The 14223-nt window shown below is 41.2% G+C and overlaps 2 protein-coding genes across 2 annotated transcripts; one reads left to right on the top strand and one right to left on the bottom strand.

Moving 5' to 3' along the window:
• The first annotated feature begins 8484 nt into the window (after window positions 1-8484).
• Window positions 8485-11118, top strand: ift22 (intraflagellar transport 22 homolog (Chlamydomonas)). The gene is made up of 5 exons (XM_035781337.1): window positions 8485-9063; window positions 9355-9437; window positions 9563-9652; window positions 9873-10075; window positions 10623-11118. Exons 1-5 carry the CDS (start codon window positions 9025-9027, stop codon window positions 10769-10771), a joined length of 564 nt encoding a protein of 187 aa, XP_035637230.1. The 5' UTR covers window positions 8485-9024; the 3' UTR covers window positions 10772-11118.
• Window positions 11119-11985: 867 nt separating this feature from the next.
• atp5l (ATP synthase, H+ transporting, mitochondrial F0 complex, subunit g) lies at window positions 11986-14022 on the bottom strand. Its single transcript, XM_035781336.2, has 3 exons — window positions 13855-14022; window positions 12453-12613; window positions 11986-12163 (listed from the first exon to the last, which is right to left on the bottom strand). The coding sequence occupies exons 1-3, from the start codon at window positions 13904-13906 to the stop codon at window positions 12065-12067; spliced, it is 312 nt and encodes a 103-aa protein (XP_035637229.1). The 5' UTR covers window positions 13907-14022; the 3' UTR covers window positions 11986-12064.
• Between the last annotated feature and the right edge of the window lie 201 nt (window positions 14023-14223).

The following is a 14223-nucleotide window of genomic DNA, read 5'->3' as shown; positions in this document are numbered from 1 at the left end:
AAGCTGACAAGGTACAAATCTGTCTTTCTGCTCCTGAATAGGCAGTTAACCCACTGTTCCTAGGTCGTCATTGAAAATAAGAATTTGTTCTTAACTGACTTGCCTGGTAAAATGAAAAAAAATCTGCTGGTGTTTTGATACTTATTCACAATTTTAATGGTGACGTTCTAGAATCCACATCTTCACAAGACCGGAGATGGGTCATAGTAACTGTTAAAACTTGACAATGCTGTTTTTATCATTTGTAATGTATACGGACATAGCTCACATGCTCCTAATAAGACCCATTTTACCAAGAAAGTACAGGATTTAAGCAACAAATACTCAGAGGCTTTTCTAATTATTTCAGGGGATTTTAACGAAACACCTGATGCATCTGCTGATCGTTTTCCTCCTAGAACGAGTCAAAGCCAACAGAATAGCAATATTATCACTACATCATGCAAGGATCTCTGTGTTAAGGATGCCTGCCATTATTTCAATCCGGACGCACAGGGTTAATGCAAATGCTTTCCGTTTGAGTTATATTAGGTTTTATTTTCATCGTTTTCAACCTGGACCAACAAATCTATGTCACGTAAAAGAGTTCCGGAGTTCTAAATTGAGCAGCTGCTGAAAAATGAGCTCCTGTATATATTGAGATTTAAATGGTTTTTTAGAGTGAAGTACATCGGAAAAAAATCAAGAGAAAACTGCAAGACTCAATAGAAGACAAAACAAGGAACAAACCGAAAAAGACAGGCTAACTATTTTTCATAAAATTGTACAGTTATCTTAGCTAGCTGAATTGCTAGCAGAATTGTTTACTTGTTGCTAAGCAGTTGCTAGGGACTCTCCTGGAAGAAGCTAGCTAGCTTACAAAGAATAACAACAAAAAATATCTAGTTAACAGAAGAAAGGAAGACAAAATAAGGACAAAAGAAGGACAGAAGAAAAAGGAAAAGAAAGAGGACAACAAAGTGAAACAGTCAGCACTTCTATTGCAACTTCGTATTTCGTCGTCCTAACGTAGTCTACACTGCTATCTGCCCAGCAGCTAGCCAGCTAGCAAACGTCCACCGTCTACCGAATAGCAGCACTGTAGAAACTATTACACTCAACTGAACGACTTGATTAGTGTAGTGTTAGCTAGCTACATAGTTGTCTTTGCTGTCTTCGTATCCAAGATAATTGTGTAGTTTAGAGCGTGTAGTCTTAGAGTGATTATCTTAATTTACCGAGGTTAGCTAGCCAGCTATTTGTCGTCCTTAACGTAGGAGACACTGCTAGCTAGCCAACAGCTAGCCAACGTCTACTGAATAGAACTTCCGCACTCAACAACCCGGTCGCATTCCGCTTCGCTCCACAGGTAGTATCACATTTTCATTTCATTTCATTACAGCACAACGGTTTGATTTGTTTGATCGTAGCTAGCTACATAGCTAGCTACATAGCCGTCTGTGTATCAAAGATAATTGTGTAGTCTAGAGCGATTTTCTAGGTTAGCTAGCCAGCTATTGTCGTTCTTTTAACGCAACGTAACGTAATCAACACTGCTAGCTAGCCAGCTAGCCCCGAATAGCAGCACTGTAGAAACTATTACACTCAACGGAACGACTTGATTAGTGTAGTGTCAACAACGCAGCCACTGCCAGCTAGCCTACAAAGTCAACAACGCAGCCACTGCCAGCTAGCTTACTTCAGCAGTACTGTATCATTTTAATCATTTTAGTCAATAAGATTCTTGCTACGTAAGCTTTACTTTCTGAACATTCGAGACGTGTAGTCCACTTGTCATTCCAATCTCCTTGCATTAGCGTAGCCTCTTCTGTAGCCTGTCAACTATGTGTCTGTCTATCCCTGTTCTCTCCTCTCTGCACAGACCATACAAACGCTCCACACCGCGTGGCCGCGGCCACCCTAATCTGGTGGTCCCAGCGCGCACGACCCACGTGGAGTTCCAGGTCTCCGGTAGCCTCTGGAACTGCCGATCTGCGGCCAACAAGGCAGAGTTCATCTCAGCCTATGCCTCCCTCCAGTCCCTCGACTTCTTGGCACTGACGGAAACACGGATCACCACAGATAACACTGCTACTCCTACTGCTCTCTCTTCGTCCGCCCACGTGTTCTCGCACACCCCGAGAGCTTCTGGTCAGCGGGGTGGTGGCACCGGGATCCTCATCTCTCCCAAGTGGTCATTCTCTCTTTCTCCCCTTACCCATCTGTCTATCGCCTCCTTTGAATTTCATGCTGTCACAGTTACCAGCCCTTTCAAGCTTAACATCCTTATCATTTATCGCCCTCCAGGTCCCCTCGGAGAGTTCATCAATGAGCTTGATGCCTTGATAAGCTCCTTTCCTGAGGACGGCTCACCTCTCACAGTTCTGGGCAACTTTAACCTCCCCACGTCTACCTTTGACTCATTCCTCTCTGCCTCCTTCTTTCCACTCCTCTCCTCTTTTGACCTCACCCTCTCACCTTCCCCCCCTACTCACAAGGCAGGCAATACGCTCGACTTCATCTTTACTAGATGCTGTTCTTCCACTAACCTCATTGCAACTCCCTCCAAGTCTCCGACCACTACCTTGTATCCTTTTCCCTCTCGCTCTCATCCAACACTTCCCACACTGCCCCTACTCGGATGGTATCGCGCCGTCCCAACCTTCGCTCTCTCTCCCCCGCTACTCTCTCCTCTTCCATCCTATCATCTCTTCCCTCTGCTCAAACCTTCTCCAACCTATCTCCTGATTCTGCCTCCTCAACCCTCCTCTCCTCCCTTTCTGCATCCTTTGACTCTCTATGTCCCCTATCCTCCAGGCCGGCTCGGTCCTCCCTCCCGCTCCGTGGCTCGACGACTCATTGCGAGCTCACAGAACAGGGCTCCGGGCAGCCGAGCGGAAATGGAGGAAAACTCCTCCCTGCGGACCTGGCATCCTTTCACTCCCTCCTCTCTACATTTTCCTCCTCTGTCTCTGCTGCTAAAGCCACTTTCTACCACTCTAAATTCCAAGCATCTGCCTCTAACCCTAGGAAGCTCTTTGCCACCTTCTCCTCCCTCCTGAATCCTCCTCCCCCTCCCCCTCCTCCCTCTCTGCAGATGACTTCGTCAACCATTTTGAAAAGAAGGTCGACGACATCCGATCCTCGTTTGCTAAGTCAAACGACACCGCTGGTTCTGCTCACACTGCCCTACCCTGTGCTCTGACCTCTTTCTCCCCTCTCTCTCCAGATGAAATCTCGCGTCTTGTGACGGCCGGCCGCCCAACAACCTGTCCGCTTGACCCTATCCCCTCCTCTCTTCTCCAGACCATTTCCGGAGACCTTCTCCCTTACCTCACCTCGCTCATCAACTCATCCCTGACCGCTGGCTACGTCCCTTCCGTCTTCAAGAGAGCGAGAGTTGCACCCCTTCTGAAAAAACCTACACTCGATCCCTCCGATGTCAACAACTACAGACCAGTATCCCTTCTTTCTTTTCTCTCCAAAACTCTTGAACGTGCCGTCCTTGGCCAGCTCTCCCGCTATCTCTCTCAGAATGACCTTCTTGATCCAAATCAGTCAGGTTTCAAGACTAGTCATTCAACTGAGACTGCTCTTCTCTGTATCACGGAGGCGCTCCGCACTGCTAAAGCTAACTCTCTCTCTTCTGCTCTCATCCTTCTAGACCTATCGGCTGCCTTCGATACTGTGAACCATCAGATCCTCCTCTCCACCCTCTCCGAGTTGGGCATCTCCGGCGCGGCCCACGCTTGGATTGCGTCCTACCTGATAGGTCGCTCCTACCAGGTGGCGTGGCGAGAATCTGTCTCCTCACCACGCGCTCTCACCACTGGTGTCCCCAGGGCTCTGTTCTAGGCCCTCTCCTATTCTCGCTATACACCAAATCACTTGGCTCTGTCATAACCTCACATGGTCTCTCCTATCATTGCTATGCAGACGACACACAATTAATCTTCTCCTTTCCCCCTTCTGATGACCAGGTGGCGAATCGCATCTCTGCATGTCTGGCAGACATATCAGTGTGGATGACGGATCACCACCTCAAGCTGAACCTCGGCAAGACGGAGCTGCTCTTCCTCCCGGGAAGGACTGCCCGTTCCATGATCTCGCCATCACGGTTGACAACTCCATTGTGTCCGCCTCCCAGAGCGCTAAGAACCTTGGCGTGATCCTGGACAACACCCTGTCGTTCTCAACTAACATCAAGGCGGTGGCCCGTTCCTGTAGGTTCATGCTCTACAACATCCGCAGAGTACGACCCTGCCTCACACAGGAAGCGGCGCAGGTCCTAATCCAGGCACTTGTCATCTCCCGTCTGGATTACTGCAACTCGCTGTTGGCTGGGCTCCCTGCCTGTGCCATTAAACCCCTACAACTCATCCAGAACGCCGCAGCCCGTCTGGTGTTCAACCTTCCCAAGTTCTCTCACGTCACCCCGCTCCTCCGCTCTCTCCACTGGCTTCCAGTTGAAGCTCGCATCCGCTACAAGACCATGGTGCTTGCCTACGGAGCTGTGAGGGGAACGGCACCTCAGTACCTCCAGGCTCTGATCAGGCCCTACACCCAAACAAGGGCACTGCGTTCATCCACCTCTGGCCTGCTCGCCTCCCTACCACTGAGGAAGTACAGTTCCCGCTCAGCCCAGTCAAAACTGTTCGCTGCTCTGGCCCCCAATGGTGGAACAAACTCCCTCACGACGCCAGGACAGCAGAGTCAATCACCACCTTCCGGAGACACCTGAAACCCCACCTCTTTAAGGAATACCTAGGATAGGATAAAGTAATCCTTCTCACCCCCCTTAAAAGATTTAGATGCACTATTGTAAAGTGGCTGTTCCACTGGATGTCATAAGGTGAATGCACCAATTTGTAAGTCGCTCTGGATAAGAGTGTCTGCTAAATGACTTAAATGTAAATCTAGAATAGATGTATTCCTAATTTCCCCTTTGTTATAGATGTAGCTCATCAGTTGGCTCCCTTTTCTGATCGTCACTTGATTTCCTAGAATTTACAAGATACTAAAAAATCAAAAGGTACTTGAGGATATTGGAAATTAAACAACACACTTCTTAAAGATACTACTCTCATTGAAAACATCAAATCATTAGCTAAAGATATTTTTGGAAGAAAATACTTGGGTCATGGAAGTAGATGGGAATTTTTCATATATAAAGTCAGAGTGGTAGCCATTAAACGCGCCAAAGAGCTGATGCAATTAAAGAACCTTGGAGACAAGGAGATGATGAGCAAGCTTGGCAGTTTTCTAAATAAAGATAATCTATCTGAAGAAGAGGAGTCTGTATTCAAGTCTTTACAACTAGAATTAGAACAGCTTTACACGGATCTGGCAAAGGGTGCCTTTATAAGGTCAAGAGCTAAATGGACTGAAGAGGGGGAAAGAAACACTAGGTACTTTTTTGCACTTGAAAAGAGAAAACTACAAAAGAAAATCTATAACTGCACTCAAAATTAACGATGTTTTATGCAAAGATCCCATTACAATATCATCATTTGTCAATTCCTTTTATAAAAACCTTTACAGCTCTCAATTTCAGGAAGATGGTTGTGAAAGCTATATTTGCCACATTCAGAATTATGTCCCTTTAATTGAGGATGATTTCCACTCAGTTTGCGATTCACCTGTGTCAATTGAAGAAATTAGAGAGGCTCTGAATTCTATGGACAGTTTTGGGAGTTCTATTGCATCTTATCCATTGCATCTTATCCTACCTCATTTGCACATGCTGTATATAGATTTTTCTACTGTATTATTGATTGTATGTTTGCTTTGCTTTATCTTGTGCAGGTCGCAGTTGCAAATGAGAACTTGTTCTCAACTAGCCTACCTGGTTAAATAAAGGTGACTTTTTTTTTTACTACAAGACGCGATTTTTTATATGTTTCAAGATTGCATTAAAAGCAGGGAAATTGTCTCCACTATGAAACAGGGCCTTATTTCATTGATTCTGAAGCCCGATAAAGACCCTTCTCTCATTGACAATTGAAGACCAATTACTATATTACATATTGATTACACATTGATTGCTCTTGTTTATGACAAAAGATTAAAGAAAGAAATAGATACCATTATAAATTAGACTCAAACAGGATTTATGAAGGGCCGTCACATAAGCTCAAACATTCGTTTAGTCTTGGACCTTATAGATTATTCAGATGCAATTGACTCAGATGTGGTTGTCTTATTTTTGGACTTCTGTAAAGCCTTTGACACAATTGAACATGAATTTCTGTTTAGGTCTCAAACTTTTTGGATTTGTTGAACAATTTATCAAAGTAATTTGCATGTTTTACAAATATATAAATAGTTCTGTGTTACTAAACCTTCATACTTCCAAAATATTCACTATCAACAGAAGTGTACGACAGGGGATGCCCAATTTCGCCATTTTTATTTATTTTGGTTGTGGAACTTCTATCTCTAGATATTCTGAATAAAGCAAATTTGTATGGCTTAACCATTTTTTAACAAAGAAACTGGCTGATGATACTATTGGCTACAAAGAGATCTTTCTACACTTGGAGAGTACTACTGTCTTGTTTTGTGTACCCCTCATTATCGTTATGGGTAAATACTGCTACTTGTAAAAAGATCAGTAAGACCTTTCTTGACTTCATTTTGAAAAATAAGTCTCACAAACTGAAAAGTCAGTCCTTTCTAACAAAAGAGCTGAAGACGGTCTAGAAGTGTTGGATTTTGTTGACATACATAACACTTTCAAGATAAAGGTTGAAAAAGATGTTTGATCAATACTGATTCAAAATATGGTATTTCATTACAAATAATGTGTTTAATAAGTTGGGAGGTCTTAAATTTTTACTGGAATGTAATTATATTCCTGAACGATTACCTGCTAAATTGGCTAGGTTTCACCAACAAGCTTTAATGGCCTGGAAAATTTTCAGGCCATTAAAGTTTCCTGCAAAATTCTTCCCCACATAAAGCTCTTTTATGGAATAATTCAGACATAACTGTAAGGAGTAAGTCATTGTTCTACCACAGCTGGCATGAGAGGAATATTGACTTTGTTCTTGATATTTTCGACAACAAGGGTAATATTCTCACATATGAACAATTTATAGCATTGAAAGAGTTTCCAATACCTTTCGGATAGTTTATTTCTGTGATCAAAGCCGTACCCAGTGTTCTAACTACACTAATGAAAACTCATCTTAGCTTTGGTAATGATCACAAATTTTATCCAGAACTCAGATCGGAAGGGCGTAGGCTTACTTGAGAAATCTTTTTGTAATAAATATATAAGACAAATTCTTCATTCACAAAACCAACTTACACCGAGAGGAAAGTTTTTCTGGAACATGCTTATTACTGACATTGTCTGGAAAAATGCATGGTTAAGGTCTTACAAATATTGTATACCAAACAAAGTTAAGGAAGTGCACTTCAAAATTTTACATAAGATATATCCATATATCCATATGATTTCCAAATTGGTGCCTATGAATGATATCTGCATTTTCTGTGAAAAAGAAGGTGAGAATCTGTCTCACTTGTTCTTTGAATGTAAATTTGTGTCAGGATTTTGGGGAAACCTTGCAAAGTACTTATTTACCATTATGAACACTACCTATGTTTTTGACATCAAATCATAAATCAAATCAAATTTTATTTGTCACATACACATGGTTAGCAGATGTTAATGCAAGTGTAGTGAAATGCTTGTAAGATATAAAAATATATAATATGTTACTATTTCAATGATAACAAGACCACTGAAATGATTGTGAATTTTTTTATTCTTGTTGCCAAATACTTCATACACAAACAAAAAATCCCAAATTCTATATCAAAATTACAATTTAAAAAAATGTAATTTAACAATTTTATTAAAACATTAACCCTAGTGAACAATAGCAAGAATAACATTTTCCTAAATCACGATAATAAGATTTTTTCAGAGTGATTACAATTGCACTAGAATTGTTTTCTTTTTTTTATATTATTTTTTTGTTCCAGTATTTTCTCGTTAATACCTGCATTCTGTTTTGTATGATGTAAGAATGTAAAATGTTGATCTGTATTTAGATTTTTTTTTAAGACAAAAAAAAAAGAAAACATAGACCCTATATGAAGTGGTTCTAAAATAGAATACGTAATTCCCAAACATTCTATTTTCTTCTTTCAAATTGTATTTGTGTTTATTTATTGTTTACTTCAGTTTATTTAGTAAACACATTCTTAATACTTTAAAAAAAAACTGCATTGTTAGTTAATGGATTGTAAATAAGCATTTCACTGTAAAGCCTACACCTGTTGTATTCGGCACATTAGAAAAATACAATTTGATTTGATTCTATGAATTTATGACAATAAAAAAGACCGCTTGTCAGAAAAATTGAAAAAGAAAAGTGGCATATTATTCCCGGGGGTGTATATGGTCAGATTTCATGTGCTGAAACGCTGTCAATTCCACTTTAAATCGACATCCATTAATGGAAAATGGTCTGGGGAGTAATAAGGTTGAATGATCTTATTGTCTTGTGGCATAGACAAATTCCTTTAATTTCATGTTAAACTGGCAATAATAATTATTTGATGGAGACGTCGTTACAAATTACGTCGATATTACGTCATGGAAAAGGGTTTATTGGATAAATGTGGCATCTACTCTTGCTCCAGAAAAAAAGTGCTAGTTTCAGGATTTGTTCGCTGGTTTTGAGTGGTCGTTGCTCTTATTACCTGGCAACCCTGGGGCCACCCGTCTGCCTTGGAAACCATAGAGATGACGAATATGTTTACACACGTCATCACTAGCTATTAAGCAAGGGATGTTTTACGTTGCATGTGTTAGCTATATATTGTGTTAGAACTATAAAGTATTGGAATCAGAAGAAAGTTTGCATATTGTTTTAAAATATAGTTATCTACCTTTTTCATTGTTGAGTAGCTTGCATTTAGCAGCTTGGTACTGATAATTAGCTAACGTTAGCAGATTTGTTCAGCCAGCAACGCCTAGCAGCTAGCTAACGTTAATCTGGACAAGCTATCAACACAAGTGAAGGGGAGATGTTCAAAGCAAAACTGCTTTTAATTGGACCAAGTGAGGTAAGACGAAAGAGCTATTTACACATTAGTTATTTATTTTGCGGCTGGCTAGCAATGATGAATTGTTTGGATTCATTGGGTACGATATGTATCATGGTGTCTGTTTCTGCTCTCTTTGACTACTCCTTATGGTATTTGCATTCCAAACACTCACTTGACAATTACAGCAATGGAGTTGGCAAGAGTACAAACAGATGAGACCAGGCTAGGTTAGATGGGTTGTAAATGAAAGATATTGGCATTTATCTCTCCAGTGAAAATTGATGAAACAGATCTTCCGTTGTGTTTCAGTCTGGAAAAACAGTTCTAGCCAACTTTCTCTCTGACACCGTGGAGACAGTAGGAGGGGAATACTGTCCTACTCAAGGTGTCAGGTAAATTGAGGACTCATATCTCCCAGTTCCAGCATCAGATCTGTCAATCAGCAAAAGCTTGGTAGCGGATGTCTACAACTCCAAATGATGGCTTGTGCACCATTTAACCATTGTGTTGTTCCAAGGATACTGGAGTTTGAATCTCAGTATGAGGGAAGTGGGGACAAATCCTTGACATGTGAGGTGGAACTTTGGGACTGTGCTGGAGATTTCAAGTAAGGACCAATAGTGCTTTTTCAAACACGTTTCAAACTCATTTCACAGCTGAACTGTACACCGAACACAGAAATTTGCTCAACAGAATTAGTCAAACAACCGTTTCAGTAGTCTAATTTACTATTCTGTCCATCACCATTCACAGCAAAGAGTACTGCATTGCAGTTATGTCAATCTAATCAAAGCTACAATTCTTCCAAATTGTCGTTTCCGATGCAGGTTTGAGTCGTGCTGGCCAGCATTGATGAAAGACTCCAATGGTGTGGTGATAGTGTTCAACCCAGACATGCCACGCCACCTAACGGAAGTAGAGACATGGTACTCCATGTTCATCTCCTCACAGGGGCTACAGGACAGGCAGTGTCTACTGATGGCACACCACAAGCCTGGCAGTGGAGTAGATAATGGACGACCCAACCTAGGTAGGACTAATTATCAACAAGCTTGTTACATTGTATCTGTCCTTTGAATGACATTTCAATATTTCCAATGCCCCCGCTGCTAAAGCGACCTTATGTGAGTACATGCCATTTAAGGCCCAACAATTAAGTACCTTACCATTTTATTTGGAAAAAATAACAGTAAAAGTAGCTTCTTAACAAATAGCTAATGCTCAAGCAAGACATTTGCTAGGGCTGTGTAGGAGTGGTCTGAGGGACCTAATTGGATGAGCCTAATGGGAGTTATGTAACCCGAACTAGCTGTTATTGAGGTTTGAAAATCCTATTGGTATATTAACTTATACCACCTGGTGATGTCACCAGGAAGGCCAAAACTCCATCCCACCAAAACAGGTGGACATTTCAGGCTCTTTTCAAACAGCCCTTACACTAAATGTTTCAGTTTTTCCAACCCATCACATGACTGCACTGGGCCTTCAGACAGGCCATACACCAGTGCTTTTCAATTCATACCTAATGAGGACAATTATCAGTTGCATTTCTTTGACATGTTTTGTCGTGTGTGTAGCTTCGCATTTGAACAGGTTACCATTGAGTCACTCTAACCTGGAGGAAGATCCTGAGGATGTGCGGCAGGGGTTCCGCAGGTACTTGGAGAACATTGTGCAAACACTGTCAGAGAGCCGGGAGCGAGAGGAGATGTCCATCATTACTTAAGATCATCCCGAACCAAAGCTTCATCTATCGAAGGTTGGATTTAGACTCCACTAGATACTCTGCAGTCAAAGGCTCTGCAACCACTGACTTTAAAAAAACATTTTACACACAGGTATTTCTAACTTTAATGAATCAGCTGCACTTGTGCTTTTCCAAAACATAATTCCACCCTATTTCCAAAGTTGGTGGCAAAAGTAACCAGAAATGAAATCTTTCAAATGCACTTGAATATTTTGTGTGCAGACAAATGCTTAAAATTGTCTACTTTTATAAATTCTGAAAAATAAATGCAACATGTAATGTGTTGGTCATGTTGTGAGCTGAAATAAAATATCCCAGAAATGTTCCATATGCACAAAGCTTATTGCTCTCATGTTTATATCCCTGTTATTGAGCATTTCTCCTTTGTCAAGAAAATCCATCCAGGTGTGGCACATAAAGAAGCTGACTAAACAGCACAATCATTACATTACCTGGGCCGGCAGGTAGCCTAGCAACCGACTAGATCAAATCCCCAAGCTGACAAGGTAAAAATCTGTTCTGCCCCTGAACAAGGCAGTTAATGGCCTAGGAACAGTGGGTTAAGAACATTCTTAAGACTTGCCTAGTTAAGGTTAAGTAAAAACAGGTTGCTAGGCCTTCATTGTGCTGGGGACAATAAGGCCACTCCAATGTGCAGTTGTCTCAATGCCACAGATGTTAAGAGGAGCATGCAATTGGCATGCTGACTGCAGAAATGTCCACGAGCTGTTGGCAGAGAATTTAATGTTAATTTCCCTGCCATAAATTGGAGGAAATTCGTTTTAGAATATGGCAGTCCATCCAACCGCAGACGGTTGAGCAGTTTGCTGTCAACTTATTTAAGTGACCCATGGTGGGGTTATGGCAGGCATAAGTTACGGACAACGAACAGTTGCATTTTATCCATTGGCAACTTGAATACACAAATAACATGACAAGATCATGAGGCCCATTTTAAGGTATCTGAACAGATGCATACATCTGTATTCCCAGTCATTTGAAATCCATAGATTAGGGCCTAACACATTTAAATTAACTGATTTCCTCGAACTCAGTAAAATCTTATTTGAGTCTATTTGTTCAGTACATTTCCCACTAAAATGTTTCAGAAGAAAGTTGGCAACTTCAATATATATGATAGCTATCCTGTAGTGTCATGATAGTTGTAAATGTTCCAAGTTACAGTGCTAAAGTTCTTTAAACAATATACATTTATTAATTGGATTTCCAGTTGAGGTGGAAGTTAAGAGCAGAGCAACCAGACAGTCCGATTTATACAGCGTATCCAACAATGCCTCCTTTCCCGATGCACTCTCCAATGTAGAACCACATCAACACTTCAGTGCACACCAATCCATTTCTGAATGCGTCCTGTAACAAAAGTATATTGAGATGAATGCCACACAAATACCAGCAAGTCACACCTTAAAACAACGTGAATCTATTCAGAGACAATTCCATATTTCCCAAATGGTTACGGTGTAGACCTAATGTCTACTCTAGTGGATTGTGGCTTACGTCAATCTTAAGAAGCACTTATTTTGTTTATGAAGGGACTACTTGTTAAACACCCACAGTCAGAATCCAATGGGTAAAATAAAGAAATAGCTAGCTACTTATACAGTATTGCAATTATTTAAACAATCTTCCCAGTTTTCACCTTCACTGTGGTCTGTCCAAGGCGTCCACTGTTGACACCGGTGACAATGTTTTTGATCCCAATAATGGCCTGGGGAATCTCGGCAGGGGAAGGGGGCACGAGCTCGACTTTAGCATAGTGCCAGAAGGTCGCTAGACGGGGCTTGGAGTAGGTAGCAGCGGCTGAAAGAACATAATATACATGTTATGAAATGTGTCCTCTGCTGAACACTTGGGTCATGCTAGACAAGAAACATAGCTAGCATAAGAGTTTCCAGGTGAGATACACAAATTGCTATATACAGCCTGAAGCCAATGCCTGCAAAAATGTGTAAATATTCCTTACAAGACAGAATGTTGGATAACATTACATGTAAAAATGACCTGGCTGACACAATCACCAGACCTCAATCTAATTGAGATGGTTTGCGATGAGTTAGACCACAGAGTGAAGGAAATGCAGCCAACAAGTACTCAGCATGTGGGAACTCCTTAAAGACTTTTGGAAAAGAATTCCAGGTGAAGCTGGTTGAGAGAATGCCAAGAATGAACCAAGCTGTCATGGTAAAGGAGGCTACTTTGAAGAATATAAAATATATTTGGATTTGTCGTAACCAAAAAAAGTGTACGACATGAGCTCATGTGTTATTTCAATTGATGTCTTCGCTATTCTACAAAGTAGAAACGTTTTTTTTTTTTAATCAATTAAAACCCTGGTATAAGTATTTTGACTGGTACTATAGATTGTCACATACACCATCCAGTAAAATGTGTTCTTTTACAGAGTCAGCCATAGTAGTATGGCGCCCGTGGAGCACATTAGGGTTACGTAAATTGCTGAAGGGCATAGCAACACCTTTTTTACCTTGTCGGTTAGGGTGTTCGAACCAGCGACCTTTCAGATACTGGCCCAACACTAACCTCTTGGCTACCTGCCGTCCATTTACACAAATTTTGCAGGAATTAGCTTCAGGCTGTATATACCAATTACATTTGGTATTAAAGCATGATTAAATCAGACTACAGTTGAGAGCTAGGTGACTCAGATTGTCAGAACACCTGAGGTTGACATTTAGCTAACTGCCTACATCAAATATTAAATCTGAGGCTACTTAGGTAATTTAAGTTATTTACTATACCGTTAGCCAGCTAGATAACAAGCTAACTTAGTTACTAACTACAGTACTAAAATGAGTAACCTCATATAGTTAATGTTCATTTGGAGACACATTTTTATTCATTTTTGTTAGTTAGCTAGTTATCAAGTTTGAGTAGTTAGTTGCAGTCGGGAGAATGTGCTAACGTAGTTAACATTGACAGCAGAACCAGGCCATGCAAGCTTGACTGTCAGTTAGACTGCAATAACATGCATGTTTAAAAGCGTCAAGGTTTAGCTAATGTCCAAACGAAATAATTAGACTTACCTCCGATCAAAGTAGGTACTTTGGCCACCAGTTTCTGGACTGCCTGTGCCATGATGCTTTATTTTGAGTAATTTTCACGACTTCTCTTACCGGCTTGTCTGCTGCAACTGCGAATGTCACCTCCAGCTAGAAGGACCCTTCAAGTGGGGCTGCCTTATGAATTGCCTGAACAGAAATAGCTGCAGCGCTGCCTCATGTAACGCGTGGACACAGAATGGATGTAATCTGGTGTGTGCTTGTTATTCTTTTCCCCCACGTAATCCTTCTCAAAGGTGAACAATCTGTTTTTTATGGCAACAACAGACTGTAACAAATTGAACCAAGTGTCGGTAAATCTCCTCACTTTCTTTCCACTATATCTGATCTGAA

The sequence above is a fragment of the Oncorhynchus keta genome, chromosome 11 (genome assembly GCF_023373465.1).
Source record: "Oncorhynchus keta strain PuntledgeMale-10-30-2019 chromosome 11, Oket_V2, whole genome shotgun sequence".
Lineage (NCBI taxonomy): Eukaryota > Metazoa > Chordata > Actinopteri > Salmoniformes > Salmonidae > Oncorhynchus > Oncorhynchus keta.
The sequence above is the reverse complement of the archived record's forward strand: the minus strand, read 5'-3'. Positions and strand labels throughout refer to the sequence as shown.

Excerpts from the sequence above, each read along its gene's own strand:
- ift22 (XM_035781337.1), top strand. The coding sequence starts at position 9,025 with ATGTTCAAAGCAAAACTGCTTTTAATTGGACCAAGTGAG. Across the intron at positions 9,064-9,354 it reads TTTTAATTGGACCAAGTGAG|TCTGGAAAAACAGTTCTAGC; the intron begins GTAAGACGAAAG and ends GTTGTGTTTCAG. Across the intron at positions 10,076-10,622 it reads TAATGGACGACCCAACCTAG|CTTCGCATTTGAACAGGTTA; the intron begins GTAGGACTAATT and ends TCGTGTGTGTAG.
- atp5l (XM_035781336.2), bottom strand. The coding sequence starts at position 13,906 with ATGGCACAGGCAGTCCAGAAACTGGTGGCCAAAGTACCTACTTTGATC. Across the intron at positions 12,614-13,854 it reads AGTACCTACTTTGATCGGAG|CCGCTGCTACCTACTCCAAG; the intron begins GTAAGTCTAATT and ends ATGTTCTTTCAG. Across the intron at positions 12,164-12,452 it reads TTGGACAGACCACAGTGAAG|GACGCATTCAGAAATGGATT; the intron begins GTGAAAACTGGG and ends CTTTTGTTACAG.